A 17,822-nucleotide genomic window follows, 5' to 3' on the forward strand; every position below is an offset into this window, starting at 1 on the left:
TCTGCTCACCAGGGAGCCTGCTTCCCCCCCTCTCTCTGCCTGCCTCTCTGCCCACTTGTGATCTCTTTCTCTGTCAAATAAATAAATAAAACCTTAAAAAATAAATAAATAGAAAGTGTACAAAAATGGGGAATTTATAAAGAGATGGTATTACAAGAAAACATAAGAATTATGAAAGATGGGGGCGCCTGGGTGGCTCAGTGGGTTGAAGCCTCTGCCTTCAGCTCAGGTCATGATCTCAGGGTCCTGGGATCGAGCCCTGCATCGGGCTCGATGCTCAGCGGGGAGCCTGCTTCCCTTCCTCTCTCTGCCTGCCTCTCTGCCTGCTTGTGATCTCTGTCCATCAAATAAATGAATAAAATCATGAAAGGTGGCTCCAGGTGCACAAAAATCTATTTGCTATAAAATCTAGAAAGAGAGGACAAAGAATATAGAGAAAAAATATCAAAGAAATATAACAACATCAGGGATTTCCATACAATACACTCAAAACCTGTTCATCTAGAGTGGCTAGATTCTGTTTTTTAGAATGAAACACTACATTTCATGGTACCCCACAACACGAAACACTCCCCCCATTGGGGGGGGAGTTAGGTTGATACTGTTCCTTCCTAGAACATTCCTGTGTTTCTGGCATATGCTCATCTCTGTCCAGCTCACCACTTCTGAGCTCCGTGGTTATCCTACTGCTCTGTAATCTTCAAGTACTTGCCTATTCACGCCCCGTGAACTTCGTGCCCCAGAAAGAGATCGACCCTGATTCACGTGAACTGAATTTCTTCCACGAGAGGGAATAAGGAAGAGTTCATTGTGGCCTCAACAAGACTGTGAAACAAGTTCCTCTTCAAAGGGCAGAGCGCCTTGTTCTGCATTCAGTGCTATTCTCACCTGCACGGTGAAGTTATGCGTCCCCTGGTGGTGTTTTCTCACTTCAGAAAGAGCTATCATCAGGCCTTTCTCGATGTGCTGGGTGAAGTTGCAGAAGCCGATATCCACACTCTGAGGCACGAACTGAAGAACTAAGAGACAGACAGCAATCACAGGCCCATGAACCAGGCGGGCTTAGGACTGATGACTGAGGAGGCGAAAAATACTATCTAACTCCACGAACAACCCTCCCCTCCCCCCCCCCCTGCACGGGATTAAGTATGGAGAGGGAGTAGTAAGCACCCTCCCAGCAGGGAAACGTACAAGGGGAACTGGCACCAAATGGATACATGCAAGTGAAAGTGACTTGTATCATTGAAAATGGAAAAAGGTAACAACGGAGCACCAAAAGATGCAACTGACAGAAACATTTCAAGTGGAAAGAGTGAAAACACTCTCAGCTCCTCAAAAAGCACCGTGGGGGGTGAGAGGCCGCCTGGGTGGCTCAGTGGGTTAAGCCTCTGCCTTCAGCTCAGTTCATGATCTCAGGGTTCTGGGATCGAGCCCCACATCGGGCTCTCTGCTCAGCGGGGTGCCTGCTTCCCCCTCTCTCTCTGCCTGCCTCTCTGCCTACTTGTGATCTCTATCTGTCAAATAAATAAATAAAATCTTAAAAAAAAAAAAAACAACACTGTGGGGGACAGACAGAACAATGGGAAAATGTCAATGGGAAAAAGAACAATGGGTAATTTTTCAAGCGCAGATATGTGTGTGAGAGTGTATTTAATAAGCTTCATCTCTTAGAGGCACGGGCTGAAATATTTATGGGTGAGATGACATGATGCCATATCAAAATAACGTGGGAGGAGGGCACGTAGTGTCACAAGACAGACTAGGAGGTGAAAATTGTTGAAGCCATATGATGACTACACAGGGGCTCATTCAAGTATTCTGGGCAATTTCGTATATGCTAGAAGTTTTCTGTAACGATAAAGGCTTTTTTAAAATTTAAATTAATTTTTTAAAATCCTCCCCCAATGTTTTAACGACGTAAAAAATAAAATGAAATTTTATGTACAAATCAGTCAAAACAACTATGCTCAGTTTTCTCACCCGTGTGAACTTGGAACCTGGACTCTGGCACAAGGAAGGAAGGTTTCACAGCCAGGATTAAAGGAGTTTGGTCACGTACAAGTTTACTGTTTATAAGTACATTTATCACTGATACTGCTGTGTAAACGAAAGGTCCAGATGTGACCAGGAAAGTGAAGTCAGCGAACAGTTCATAAACCTATGAAAATTAAAAAACACAAAAGACAGTAATTATCAAACTGAGAGGACCGTAACTCAAAATTAAAGGAAGCTGCATGAAGTAGAAAAATAACAGAGCAAGTGAGGTGAAAAATAAACAGGTAGCTCTAAATGAAGAGGGAGCGCTGTGGAGACAATCAAAATTTTATTTTAGTTATCCCTTTTGCAGATCTGCCCACCTTCTCAAAAACAGCACAGAATTACAAGAGCAAAGGCCGCGAGAAACAACAGCTGATAATAAGAACTGAATAATGAGTAACAGGGAATTCAATGTCGTCGTGTTTAATCCACATGTAGAGGAACACTTATGCTGCTGAGCAGGGCTGTCCAAAAGAAATCCATGAGCCCCCATATGCAATTTTTAAAATCTCTAGTAGCCACATGAAAAAAAAAATATTAAGAAACAGGTGAAATTAATTTTATTTAACCCAAGACATCTGAAACAGCATTTCAACATGTGGTCGATGTAAAAAAATTATTAATGAGATCGTTTACATTTCTTTTTTCACGAGGCCCTTGAAATCCTGTGTCAGTGTTACACTCACAGCACATCTCAATTCAGACAAGCCCCTTTCATGTGCACGGCAGCCACATGCGGGCCTAGAGCGGGGCTTTCTGACCTCATCGGGGAGAGGAGGAAGGAGCCATTTGTCCACTGTAAAACATACGGAAATCGATCTCTAGCCCACTGAGTGTACAGAAATGTGCATATGCACTCACTCTAAAATATCATTAAAATTCGAATCCAAGTCCTTTCTTATAAATCAAGGGAAGCGACATCATCACATCATCACCCCCAACTCTGGTCTTAGAGACTTTTTGTTCCAATTCTGCCAACACACCCCTCCGGTGCACTACACCTGGCCTCGGGTGGGATCAGGGCTTCCCTGACAAGTGACGTTTGAGCGGCTATTCCAGAATGAGTAGGCGTTCACCAAGAGAAGGAGGGAGGAGAGGAGAGAGTGAGCTTTCTAGAACCATGACATGCCTTCAGCCTGAGCTCCCGCGCCACAGGGACCTACCTTGAGCTCCACTGCACGGTTGAAGTGAATCCTCAGCACTTCTTTGATGGCTGTGATGATGTACTCGTGCACGGCTCTCCTGGCCAGCACTGCAAACCAAAGCCAACCACCAAATGCAGTTTAGTTTCATTACGAATAACGTGGGCTGCACATTTCTGGGCCCCAAGGCAGTGCTCAGCCAAACTGTGACACCAGCTCTGAAAATCATTTTGTAAAATCAGGCCCAGACTACGAAAGAACAGAGGAACAGCAGTAGATCTGGACATTCCTGGGTTTTTTTTTCCTTTTGGCTATGCCCCTAACGGTAAAACACAAAGTTTTAACTCTCAGCCGTAATATTTTAAAAGGCTTTAAGATGTTACTCAGCAAAACAAGATGACATCTTCCCCTATAAAATGAGGTCTCCTACCACAATTTTTCAATGCAATAAGGGAAGGGTTTTTACCACTAATAACAGGGCGGAAAAGATTTTCACAATCCTCGTGTATTAAAATTTTATGTAGGAAGTAAAATATTTCTTGTAACAAAGTCTAGCTATATTTAACTCTCCTTCCACATCTGAGAAATTCTATTTTAAAATCTGTAATAAGAGAGCCTCTTTCTCAGTATTTAGTAAACATGTCCTGCTGCTCCCCTTTCTTTTCCCTATTATTTTTTCTTTCCTCTTCCAAGATCTCAAAAGCTAAACTTGGGGAATGGAGAGACAGAATAGAGAATCACAGAAAGAAAAACCCAAAAGAGGAAAGGAGGAAGCACACATTATAAGTAGCCCCATCTAAAGGGAGAACCAGCCATGTATTACTCTGAATAGTCTGCATGGCCCACCATGAAAACCTACACCTTCTCTAGTTAATCTGAGTAAGACCTAAACTGTAACATCAGGATATGAGCACGAGGGCCTTTGGGGGGAAAGAGTCATCAGCAACAACTCTCTGTTTCTCTAGATATCTGGTTTGGACCAGGAGAGACAAGAGACCCCTGCCAAGGAGGCCAGGGTCAGGCAAGTCCTGGGTGGGAGCACAGCCTCACCCCTTAGAGGATCCACACGGTGAAGGGTTCTCCCAACAGTCTGCCACAGATCAACAGAGGGCTCTTACTTTCATGACAGAGCTCCATAAAAAGAACCCTTTCAGAGGACAAGAGATCAACCCAATCCTCTCTCTCTGATAATTACTAAAAATAAACCACGGCCAAATCCAAATGAAGATTCTAAATGAGGTGATCCTTCCTATGGCTCAAGGATAACCACTGAGAGCAAAATACAGCATTCCTGTCCACTTAAAAATACAATGTAACAGTAGGGTTACTTATGTACAACTCCACACACTTAACAACTGAAGTGTACATTTACAGTGGGTGAATTTTACCCTAAAATTGCAAATACATGGATCTCTAACAAAGGACACCAAATTCATTAAATGTATATCCTCTGCGACAGTTAATCAATGCTATATCTATCTGATATTCTTAGATACTTCTAAAAATGGTTTCTAATTATTTGTAGAAAAATGTGAAAAGACGCATTATACCTCCAAGTATCACAAATGTCACGAAATCCAAGAAATAAAGAAGCTTTCAGTAGTTCTTTTAATAAGCTTCTTGTAATTGATCACTTCATAGTTACTATGTAGTAATTTTATAGAAAGGAAGAAAAGTATCATATCTACCAGAAACTATTCTCTCTCCTCTGGACTGCTGGTATACCACAGATAAAAGTTCACCACTTCCCCCAACCTCATCCCATTATACTGTTGTTGGGCTGTCCGACCTCTCCACCTGTGTGCACACCTTCCCCCAGGAGGACACTTCCCTCCATCTCCAGACAACAGCCCTCTTGAGTGTGTACTTCCAATTCACATCCTTCCAAACCCATCCCTCATCATCCCAAAAGTCGCTCTTATAGAACTCTTTCAACCATTCTTATCACAGCTTCCAAGAAAACGTATCTTGTGTCTACCCTACTAGAATCTAAGTTCCTTGAAGGTCAGATCCGTGTCCTTCATCTAGATAACCCTTAGACCTTCTAAAGGCACCTGCACATACTGAGTGCTCCATAATTATTTGTCAAATGAATTGATAAATGGTTCCTTATTTAGGGGAGGGAGGGAGTTAGCAGAGGCTTCAGCTTCTCTGCACCAGCTCAGAGAGGGGAGGCACCACCATGATGAGCAGAGGATGCATGGCCTACCTCACAGCACCATCTGCTTTTCCCTCACCTTACCTTTCCCTGTTCTTCCTCCTTCTCTACTCCACTCCATTCCTCCTTTACTCCTACCATCTTCTGTCTCCCTTCTTCATTTCTATCCTCCATTCCCACCAAAATCAACACAACAGAGCCAGGCTTGCAGATGCGTATGATATTGCATTCAAGTACATTACCAGGTCATAAGACTTAACACGCAGCCTGTTATTCCTGATGAAGAACAAGCTGGAGAACCCGGCACAGCAGGCCACGGTCACTGGACATATACAGACATGACGTCAAACATGCTCCCATTTCATTAGACTAAAGCAGCTGGGCAGGTACAAGGGAAGCTGCTGTTTGTCATCCTGTCACTTGGGCTCGGACCAGGGCACAGATCAAAGTTTATAATTGAGATCAGACATTTAGCCCCTCCCTGTTTCTTTCTCGGATTCTCAGGATCTAAGTGACATTTACAGGAACACGTAGGAGCAAAGTGCTCCTTCCTTTCAAGGAAGAGAATAAGAAATTAGTAAGAAATTGTAGCAGTTACCAATACACATTTGCACAACTACCTGCTTGAACGAAACATGAAGGTTTTTGTTCTAACCACGCCATCTACGCATCCACCGGGATAGGAGTTCCAAAGACAAAGATCTTAGCAAACACTCCTAAGGCTCCACTTAAAATTTTTATTTACTTTTTAACTTTATTTATTTCTATTTACTTTTATTTTATTTATAACCCAATGAAACGGGCAGCACAATCATTCTTATTTGATAGCTGAGGAAACCGAGAAGTAGAGCGAGTAAGAGAGAACTATCCAGAGAACTCACAGGAGAAAGGTGAAAGGGTGAGGGTTCCCTGGGGCCGAAGCCCACGTTCTTTCCCATGATGCTCCACATCACAGAGGCATGCCATACAAGCACCTTAGAAAGATCACCCCAACCGAGAGGTGACTTGAAGCAGGGCCTTACCCGTCGTGATCAAATAGGCATCGGGAACCGTAATATCACACACATATGGCGGCTTGGTGGTGACCAGTGCTGGAGTGTCAACCATTGCTTCAGAAGTGGAGGTGGGCACGGGATGAAGGGAAGGTGGGGGTCGTGCTGAACTGTTCTCCGGGGGGGTCTGACTCGCAGCGTCACCCCTGCTGCTCGGGGTGCTGTCAACAGTACGATCAGGGGCAGCACTGGTGTTGGGTGAGTTCAGTTCCACGGTGGTGTTCACTGGTAAATCTGTGGGTGGGAATGACGGGCCCACAAACACTGGCTCTGTAGGGAGAGGTGAGGGGATCGCCTCAGGAGCCAAGGAGGATGCCGACGGCAGGTACGCATCAGTGACCAGGAGTGTGGTGCTAGGGAGGACTTTGGAGAAAGAGGGCAAGACAGGTGTGTGGTCACCCGCAGCACTGACATCGTCACTGGGAGGTGCTGGAGTCGGAGATGGAAAGAGAGAAGATTCTGCTAAAATGGGTGTCGTAGGAAAAGCAGTCCAAGGTGTTGGTGAGTGAGTCGCAAGAGTCAGAATGTCAAGGGCGGGCTCAGAACCGGAGGGCACCGGAGTGGTGACCGCAGATTCAGGGGCCATGAGCGACAACTCAAAATAGGAGGAGGTAGTTGCAGTGAGGGCTGAGGTAAAGTGGGCGCCGGGACCCGTGCGAGAAACTGTGGCTGCTTCAGAGAACTTGAGAGAGTCCGAAGGGAAGCCGGAGAGGAGCGACCCTTCAGAGTAGCCAGGAAGGAACGTGAAGGTGCTTATGAGAAGGTCTGAACTCGGCCAGAGCTGCGAAGAGCCAGAGGCTGTGGAATTGGGAAGGGAAAGCGGCGCGGAGGGCCGGCGGGGAGAGTCGGCCCAGGCGAGCGTCTCAGCCGAGGTGGAGAAGGCCTGAGCGGGGAAGGCCGCCGGGTCGCCCGCGGGCCCCACAGACGGGGCGGACGGAGAGGCAAGCGCTTCTGAAGACGAGAGGGCCAGGCTGGGGAACTCCAGCGGAGGGGTTGAGAAAAAACCGGACGAGGACTCCAAAACCCCGCCAGTCTGGGGCGCAGAGAAGCTGCCAGGTTCGAGGTCAAGGAGCAGCGAAGGCCCCGCCGGCGGGCCCGGGGCGGAGGACGGAGAAGGACGTGCGTCTCCGGCCGCGGGCGGGCCGCGGTGCTGGCTGGCTGTGCCCGGGACAGAGGCGGGGAGCGCGCTGCTGATGACCCAGGGGAGCCCAGCTGCCCCGCCCGATGGCGACGGCGCTCCCGATGCTTCGGGGACAGGGGACGAGCCCGAGGGAGCAGGATCGAGTGACACGGGCGCGGAGAGGTGGCCGCCGCCAAGAAGCGCCCGGGTGGTCCCGACTCGCCCCACACCCCCCTCGAGGGAGACGCCCACGGAGGGAGAGGAGAGCGCAACGACCGGCCGGGAGGGGAAAAGCGTATTGAATTGCTGGGGCTCCTCTTCGAATTCGAATTCGGAGAAGTCCGTCGCTCCGCGGCTGGGCGGAGGGACGCCGCTGGCCTCCGGGGTGGTCACCGACAGGGTCTCGGCGCCGTCCCCCGAGCCCACGTCTTCCCTCTCCGGGAGGCCGGCCGACGCGACGGGCCGAGGCGACGCCGCGCGGCAGGACACGCACCACGCGTGCGGTCTCCGAGACGACGCCGGGCTCAGGACCCTGGGGTCGTCCACGAGACTTGGGGTGACCGCCGCCTCGCCCGGCAGCTCCGACGTCTCCCTGGAGCTGCCGGGAAGAAAGGGGTGAAAGGAAACATCTGCTGATTGGGGAGAAAAGGACACGGAGGCAGCAGGAGAGAAGGACAAAGCCGAATGGGGGCTGCCGCTGCTACAAGCGAGGGCTGTCCATGCCAGAGCCGCAGCAGGGTCTGTTCTAGAGAGGATGGTTCCTTCTAGACTGGGACTCGGAGCCGTGGTTGCCTCGGGGTATCTGTCCGTGCCTGTGGCCAGAACATCCTCTGCAGGCGGTGGGACCTCCGCCCAGGAGGGAAACGGCTGCCGAGTAAGGCCACTGCCTAAGAGCAGAGGCTCTGCAGGCAGAGAGCTGGAAAGAAGGGGTTCTGCCTCCCCCGTGCCTGAAGCCAGGATCTCCGGCAAAGTCCTGCTTGCTGAGTGCCCATAAGCATCAGTAGGATAAAGCACCAAGTTCCTACTAGGAGTTGGAAGTATGCCCCGGGATGTGGGAAAGGCTGACCGAAAAGCACTGAAATGACTGGGGGATTCGGTATCCGCTATTGGCTGTTGCACTGTGTGTTGCCAGGCTGCTGTCATCTGTTCGTCTCGTAAAGAAATAATGGGTGAAGATGGAGTCGGCACTGGCGGGCTCAGCGGGAGATACTGGATCGGAGAAACCGCGCGGGAAGTGGTCCAGGGAGCTTCTGGCAAAAAGTTATCCATTTCATCGTCATCTCTGACCCCCGCGTTGCTCATCATTGACATATAATTTGCCACCAAGATGCTGTGATCGGCTATACTTTGGGTCAGTGTTCCTTGGTTAAAAAAGATTGTATCAAAAATAGTGGCGGATGGAGAGGATATGACATGGAGAGAACTGCTTTGCTGGGACCCTGGGGCAGTTTCTGTTAAGGCCACATGTGCAGTGCTGTGCACGGTGCTTTTCTTCATCATGAGCTCCACAGAGGATGAAGAGAGGTTTTGCTGTTCCAGAAAGAGCTCATCTATAAGGGAAGTAAAAGCTGGATTAGTTGCAAGGCAATCAAAGTCAAACCACCAACACTTTGTTTCAGATAGAAAAAAGGACTCGTTCAACAAATATCCACTCAGTGTGAACATGCATAACTCACAACTAGAAGTTAAACAGCTAACTGGGAGCCAGAAATTGCCAGAATTATAGTCACGGTAATATCTGCCAATATTCATAACCATGAGCTCTACCTTTACTTACGCTTATGTGTAAGAAGCCATTGACATTTTTTTCTCTTACTTTCAAACGACACCACAGAATACTGGAAATGGAGGAGGTCCTGGGAGGCTGTCTAGTCCATTCTGTCTCATTTACCACACAAGAAAGAGAGTTCAGAGAAGGTAACTGCATCAATTACATGATCACTCAGACAGAGGTGGAGCTGGAATCTCAATATAAGCCTGCCTTGATTCCCAAGCCCACGTTCCTGCTCTTCCACATGAGCCGGCTGAAAACATGAGTAAGGAGCAAGAGACCATATAAAAATTGCCAGAAAGGCTTGAAAAATAATTAAAAGAATATTTGGAAATGAAAAAATAAAGGGGTGGGGGACCCTAGCTAGCTCAGTTGGAGAAGAATGCAACTCTTGATCTCAGGGTCGTGAGTTTGAGTCCCGCATTGGATGCAGAGATTACTTAAATAAATTTTAAAACTTTTACCATTTTTTAAAGATTTTGTTTATTTGTTTGACAGAGAAAGTAAGAGAGCACAAGCAGGGGGAGCAGCAGAGGGAGAAGCAGGCAGCCTGCTGAGTAGGGAGCCTGATGTAAGGCTTGATCCCAGGAACCTGGGATCATGACCTGAGCCAAAGGCAGACACTTAACTGACTGAGCCAATCAGATACCCCTGAATTTAAAAACTTGAAAAATATATATAGTAGCTAAAATTTTGAAATTCAATATGCAATACAAAATAAACAGTGAATAGCAATTTAGACATAGCTAAAGAGAGAGTTAGTGAACTGGAAGATAGATCTGAAAATTACACAGATGGAATACAGAGAAACAGAAAGATGAGAATATTAAAAAAGAGAAGTAAGAAAGATATGGGGTGCCTGGGTGGCTCAGTCAGTTAAGCATCTGACCCTTGATCTCACCTCAGGTCTTGATCTCAGGATCGTGAGTTTGAGCCTCACACTGGGCTCTGCACTGGGCATGGAACATACTTAAAAAAAAAATTATGGAAGCTAGAATGAGACAGTCCAACATACATTTGATACAAGTTCTTAAAAGATGTGATAGAGGGAGCTGGGTAGAGACAATATGCAAAGAAACAGCGCTAAAAATTGTCCAAAATTAGTGAGAGACATACATCCTTCAATTCAGGAAGACAAAGAAATCCCAACCCAGGAGAATTGTTTAAAAATTCATGTTAGGGGCACCTCAGTCAGTTCAGTGTACGACTCTTGATTTCAGCTAAGGTCATGATCTCAGGGTTGTGAGATTAAACACTGCGGCGGGCTCCACAGTGGGTGTGGAGTGTGCTTGGGATTCTCTCTCCCTCTTCCTCTGCGCCCCCCACCAAAATAATAAAGAAATACTCATATCTACACACATGATGATACTATAGAACACCAAAGACAGAGAGAAACTGTAAATGAGTCAGAGGAAAGGACTGGCAATTACACCATCAGATAACTTCTTCCCAGAACTAGGAGCCAAGTGACAATGAAATAAAATTTTCAAACTGTTAAGAGAAAATATCTGACATCTTAGATTTGAATAACCAACAATACTCTCTATTTGTTAAAATAGGGACATTTTCTGGTAAACAGAAAGTGATTATACCAACAGAAGACCTTCAGTAGTGGGGCCTGCCTCTCTAAACAGGCATATGCTTCCAACGGAAAGGTAATTACCCCAGAAGGAAGATCGGAGAAGAACGAACAGAGGATAAATAAATGATAAAGATACAGCTAAATCTAAGTAAATACTGTGGGTATAAATGAACAATATTAGATTAGACAATTTGTGAGGTTAAAAAACATACTACAGAATTAATATAGCTTACTATGATCCCACAGAAGCTGAAAGAGGGCATCCAGGGGTACCTGTGACTCGTTAGCAGAAATGGAAGTCAAGATTAAGACAAAATTCTGTGAATCGATTTTATGTATATCCTCTAAAATTAGTACATGATATTTAGCCATATGTTTATTTAGAAAAAAGACTTCTAACTGGTTCCATTAGCATTTGAAAGTCACAAACTTACACCAGATATAAGCTGCTTACTTAAACAGGTCACACTCCTTTTTATGGAATGCGACTTTTAAAAATGAATAAAAGAAGGAAAGCATTTCTTAGAGATTTCAATATTATTAGGCATCTGTTGTCTTCCTTATAACCTTCCTTACAACCTAGCTCCAGGATATTTTGCCTATGTACTTTACTATTTACCTATCACATTCCAAGCATGGGCCAAAAAGTAATCACGATGTTTCTCACAACCACGGCAAAGTAAGTCACTGCTGTTTTTTTTTTTTCCCCCAGTAAAGGATAAGCAGTTATAAATCTATTTATAGTAATAAAAGTAATAAAATCAACATTCTGTCCACCTATGTAACATAGATTTCAAAGTTTTTCGAAGGACAAATCATTTTATGTGTGCTTGAAAACTCTGCTATGATCTAATTTATTTTGAAATAGAACATCTGAATAGAGAGCATGATCCCTTTTAAAATGAATCAGAAACATATTTGAAAACGCACCAGAAGACTACAAGAGATGAAACGGCAAAGAAAAGCAACAGTTTGGGGCTAAGTTATAAGGCCGAGTATCTGATGCAAGCTAGAATTCAATCCACTCTGTTTACAAAGGACATGGAAGAGGGAAAGCAAAGCGGTCATAAAGATGAAAAATTCTCTCGGCAGTAAAAAAGAGGAACCAACACTTCCCACTAAGAAATGTGAGGTACGCCAAGCTGTGATGGGGTTTGTGGTTCTGGGGTTATTTTTCTTTTCCCCTGCTTTTTTGGCCAAGCCCCCAAAGAGAGAGAAACCAGCTCTGAAGAGACAGCAGCTGAGATGCCATGGGAATAACTTCTGCAGTTAATTCAGGAAGAGGTTAGAAAACCCAAGTGAGTCTCTCCCAACAGAAAAGCCTTCATAGACTCTAATTCCAAGCCCTGGAGATCAATTTTCAAGCTCTAAAGCATTAGTTCACCAGAGCGAAAGGCTGTCTCTGTGCCGACAGAGAGAAAGGCAGGGGGCTGGGGAGATACCCCTGCTTCTCAGACTCCGTGCTCATAAATGGTGGGGGGGGGAGGCTAGGGGGTTCTTGATAAAAGGCAGGTACTGTCCCAGCAGGGCTGGGGTGGTGCTGAGTTTCTGTGTCACTCTCAGGCAGTGTCAGGTCTGCAGCCACACTGAAGAGCCCGTGTTGAGGCACTCTCTCCCGTGGAGACCAAGCCACACAGACGTACTGGGTGCCTACCTCGTACCTCGACCTGGGCTCCAATCTTGCCACGCTGTAGGTAACAGAGCTGGGCCTGTCCTACTGCTCTGCGATTCACAGGGCTTAACAATTCACAAGGCAAACCCACAGAACGTACAACAGCAAGCATGAACCCTAAGGTATAAACTATGGACTTTGGGTGACAAATGATTTGTCAACATAGATTCACGGTTTGTAACAAACATGCCGCTGGGTGGGAGATGTTGATGGGGGCGAGGGGGAGGCTATGCATGTGTGGGAGGTAGAGGACATAGAGGAAATTACACCTTCCGCTCAATTTCGCCGTTCAGTGAACCTAAAACTGTTCTTTGAGAAAAACAAATGCTTTTAACAATCTCTTAGAAAGCTTTTTATGATGTTTTTAGAAATCCACGAGGGAGATGCCCAACTGTCTCTAAGAACTTGTTGGTCTTACCCAAGCAAGATAATTTTGTTTTCTTGTTTTTAGTCATATTGTTCTATCTGGAAATCGTCCCCAAATACAGTAGTTGATTGTGGAATCGTGGACCTTCCGACCTGAATGGATCCTTTAAGACCTGAATTGATCCCACCACGTTGCAAAGGAGGCTCAAAGAGTTTAAGCTGACTTGCTTAAAATAGCACCCGGGCCCGAGGCAGCCTTAGGAAGGCAGGTTCGTAAAAGCGCAGTGACTGAAGGCACCTCACACATCACAGCACCCTTAGTCAAATCAGTCCATTTAATTACAATTGTTAGTAAAGAAATTACATTGGAAAACATGCCAAGTTATATGACATCATAAAGGAGCTGAGAGCATATATTATGATTCTGTGCTGCTGAAGGCCGTGCAGAGGCCTGTCTTCGGAGCTGGGAGGCCCCACGTCCACCTGGGGACAGCTCACAGGTGCAGGCCCAGGTGCCAGGAGAACAACACCTGCTCGGAGGGCTGGCCTGGGAAACCCAGTGGCAAACACCTCTAAAGAGCTTGAATCCAAATAGGACCATTACTTTTGCTTCTTTGTGAAATTGTGGAATTTTCAAAGCATAGTGAGTCAACTCTGGGTGGAGGTTAAGTCAACTACCAAACAAGGACCCCCTAGGGTTTCTAAGAATTAAAACAGAAAAGCAGATAGTGAAACTAGTACCCAGTTCGGTCAATGTTTAGCAACTTTTATTCGTTTTGCAGTTCTCGGGTTACCCTGGAGCTTTTAGTGCCGTTATTAAAATCTCCTCCGGGGGTTGCCTGGGTGGCTCAGTCCGTTGGGCCTCTGACTCTTGATTTTGGCTCAGGGCATGATCTCTGGGATCAGGGGACTAAGCCGCACATCCAGCTCTGTGCTCCCTGGGGCAGTCTGCTTGGGATTCTCTTCCTCTCCCTCTGCCCCTCTCCCTCCTCGCACTCTCTCTCTCTCTCTCTCTCTGTCTCTAGGATAAATAAGCAAATCTTTAAAACAAATACCATCCTCCCCCTTCCCAATTTTCTCCCTGGTTTAGAAAAAAGTATCTTCCTTCCCTTTCTCTTTTCCAAACCCAACCATATACTAATACCTTCTACTAAATTACTCTCTCTTCCAACTGGTACTGGTTTTATCATCAAATTATCAAGTAGGTAAGAAATACTGTTTATAAAAACATATTTGCCAAGTAGACAGACAATTATAGAAAGAACATCCGAGTTCCTATCACCCAGTTTAAGGAAAAAAAAGATTGCCCTTTCCTCTGACATACCCTGGGGACCCCCCTCCCCTTTCCCTTCCACTGAGAGACTCACTCTTGAACTAAGCCTTTCTCAAGTCTTGCTTTCCTTCTAGTCTTACCACATGTGTGTATCCCTAAAGAGTACATATTCTCCCATTTCCTGTGTTTTCAAACTTTATCAAAATGAAATTATATTGCATATGTTCTCTTGCAACTTATTTTTCACTCCATTTTTTTTAGATTCGTCCAAGTGTATTTTTTGCATGTATTTATTCCCACTTCAGCATGAATTCCATGGTATGACTATACTAAAATTTATTTATCTATTTTTGGGTTTTTTTTTTTTAGATTGTTTTATGTGTTTATTTTTCAGGGAGAGAGCGCGCAGGCAGGCAGAGTGGCAGGCAGAGGCAGAGGGAGAAGCAGGCTCCCTGCCAAGCAAGAAGCCTGATGTGGGACTCGATCCCAGGATGCTGGGATCATGATCTGAGCCGAAGGCAGCTGCTTAACCAACTGAGCCACCCCGGCATCCCTATCTATCTATTATTGATGAGCAGTTGGACTACTGTCTATTTTGTTATTACAAACATTTCTTTTTTTTTAAGATTTTATTTTTACTTATTTGAGAGAGTGAGAGAGAGAGAGAGCATGAGCAGGAGGGAGGAGCAGAGGCAGAGAAAGAAGGAGGAGACTCCCCACTGAGCAGGGAGCCCGATGCAAGACTTAGTCCCAGGACCCTGGGATCACAACCTCAGCCAAAGGCAGATGCTTAACGGGTTGAGCCACCCAGGTGCTCATCTTCTTTTTTAAGTAGGCTGCACGCCCAGGGTATGGAGCTCAGCGTGGAGCTTTAATTCACGACCCTGAGATCAAGACCTGAGCTGAGATCAAGAGTCAGATGCTTAATTGACTGAGCCACCCAGGGACCCCAAACATTTCTGATATGAACTTTCTTACTCATCTTTTGGTACATAAATGTATATATAAAATATAGATGTTCATGTGAGTACGTATGTGCACATGGATGTGTGTATGTGTATATGTTTGTGTGTGTACACCTGTGTCTTAAGAACATGTGTGCATGTGTGCGTATGTATGAGAAAAGAGCTGCTGGACTGGGGGGATTGGGTGGCTCAGTCAGTTAAGTGTCTGACTTCGGCTCAGGTCATGATCCCAGGGTCCTGGAATCGAGTCCCATGTCAGGCTCCCTGCTCAGCAGGGAGTCTGCTTCTCCTAGTCTCTCTCCCTCTGCCCCTCCTCCTGCTCATTCTCTCTCTCTCAAATACATAAATAAAATATTTTTTTTAAAAAACTGCTGGGTCAGAAGAGATATTCACTTGAAACTTTACTAAATGATGCCAAGTAATCTTTCAAAGTAGTTGAATCAGTTTATACTCCCACTCTTGATTGCTGCAAATTGTCATCAATACTTAAAGACTCCCAGACATCCACATTTTTACTAATCTGGCTAGTGTGAAATCTTATAGTTTGAAGGTTTTCATTTGCATTTCCCTGATTATAATAGACTGAGCACCTTTTCCATATCTGTTAGCCATTCATGTTGCCCCTTCTGGTGTCTTTTCAATTCTACTGCCCATTTTGCTATGGGATTGTCTTTTTCTTTCTGATTTAAAGGCATTCTTGATAAATTCTGGACACTAATCCTATGTCAGTTATAACTTCTCCCAGTTTTGTGGCTTGTTGTCTGACTCTCTTTATGTGGCCTTCTCATGAATAGAAGTTCTCAATTTTAATATGCTCAAATTCAACAATCTTTTCTGTTATTGCCTGAGGGTCACATGCATTGCTCTTAAGGTTTAAGAAATCCTTCCCTACATCAAAAAGCTTGACAATGACACTGAAAAGAAATTTTTAAAAATTTTTAAAAATTTAAAAAAAAAAAAAAAGGCTTGACAATGGCCTTAGACTGTCTTCTCAAAGTTTTGAGGTTTTGCCTTTCCCATCTAAAGCCACATGTGCCTGGAGGTATACAGTCTGTGTGCACATGTGTGTGTGTATGTGTGCGTGCACGTAGTATGCAGTATGAACATGGACGAGACTATCTCAGACCGATACTCAAAGTGGTTGCACTTTTCATTACTGGCCTGTGATGAGAGAAGTTTCTGGAGTCAGCATGTTAGACGCACGGCTTCTTCGGAGAGTAGGTCATGATACAAAAATGTCAGCTAACCAGAAAGCATGCTCCATAAGGGGTCAATCTGTGCTCCGGTCTAAGTTCCTTATCTCATTTTGGATGGAAGACAAGACTTTGCAGGCCAGCTCATTGCACAGTATCATCTGGGCAGAGGATGTGGGATCTCCAGAAGGTCCAGTGGGGCGGGACAGGTGGAGGAAGAACTGGTAAGGCAGGCCACAGAAGAACCCAGAGAAGAGGAGTGTGTCTGGGAAGGAAGGAAGGAAAGATAAGGTGCCCAAAGATGGAGTCAGAGGGAGGGAGGGCATCAGAACATACAAGGCTTGGAAGCCATGATGTTGAGGAGAACGATTTCACAAACGCAACGGGAAGCCATCGAAGGTATTTAGAAACATGACAATGACTTGACCAGAAGAATGGTTTTAAAATTCCCTCCTGCTGCAGTGTGCAGAGCAGGTGAACAAGGGGCAAGAGGAGATGGGGAGAGACTGGTTATGTGCTCACAGTAGTCAAGGCCTGAGATGATGGTGGCTTACAGTAGAGTGGTCTTTCCAGAACTCTGCTACTCAGGGTAGCCTGTAGACCATCAGCATCACCGGGGGTGTTTCAGAAATGCAGCCTCTTTGGCCCATCAAGACATTAGTGGGTCAGAAATTGCTTTTTACAAGATTCCCGGTGATTCATGTGTTCGTTAAAGTTTTTGTTTTATTTTGTCTTGGGGGGGATTTTTTTAAAGAGAAACCACGTGGAGATATCAAGTTTGCAAACAGATACATGAGCCTGGAGATAAACCTGCCAAAGTAAGGAGAAATCTGAGAAGCAGGAGGAACCAGGAATGTGAGATGACAACCCAACAGGAAAGTTGTTTAGGAGTCAGGAAGGGGTCACCTGTGCTGAATGACCCAGAGAGGCCAAGAAGAGGAATACTGGGGGTACCACCTGGACAGGATAACTGGTCTCTGGCCTTGTGGTAGCTGAGCCAGGTTGGTGTGGGCTGAAGAGTGAATGGCAGGTGAGGAAACGGGGATTATATGCAGGAACTTTTTTGGGTTTAGCTGTGTAGGGAAGGATCGGGACAGGAGGGCAACTGGAAGGGTCCAGAGGAGGTCGTTTCTCAGACCGTAGGTAAGAATCACCCAGGAGATCATTAAAGGTACAGGTTGCTAACAAAGCAAATGCCAGTCTAATCAAGAGAAAATGTCAGACAAGCCCAAGGACATTCTACAGAAGACCTGACCCTTCAAAGATCTCAAGGTCATAAGTGACAAGGAAAGAGTAAGGAATGGTCACAGACTAGAGAAGATGAAGGACTGGGGACAACCAGATGCAACATGGGATTCCGGACTGGATTCCAGAACAGAAGTGGGAAAACTGGTGAAACCCTACAAAGTCTAGTTAACAGTATTGTAGTACAGTTAATTTCTTAGCTTTGATCACTCTACTATGATTATATAAGATCTTAACCTTAGGGCA

At 45.6% G+C, this 17,822-nt stretch overlaps 1 protein-coding gene across 1 annotated transcript in view; it reads right to left on the reverse strand.

Moving 5' to 3' along the window:
* KIAA1549 overlaps nt 1–17,822 on the reverse strand; it is a 135,403-nt gene that overhangs the window by 75,684 nt on the left and 41,897 nt on the right. The window contains exons 2-5 of the mRNA XM_080818228.1: nt 6,360–9,059; nt 3,201–3,289; nt 1,981–2,158; nt 889–1,019 (exon numbers count right to left, since the gene is read on the reverse strand). Of these exons, the coding sequence (XP_080674354.1) occupies nt 889–1,019; nt 1,981–2,158; nt 3,201–3,289; nt 6,360–9,059 (3,098 nt within the window). The remainder of the gene's footprint in view (nt 1–888; nt 1,020–1,980; nt 2,159–3,200; nt 3,290–6,359; nt 9,060–17,822) is intronic.

This window comes from Martes martes, assembly GCF_963455335.1.
Source record: "Martes martes genome assembly, chromosome: 11".
Taxonomy (NCBI): Eukaryota; Metazoa; Chordata; class Mammalia; order Carnivora; family Mustelidae; genus Martes; species Martes martes.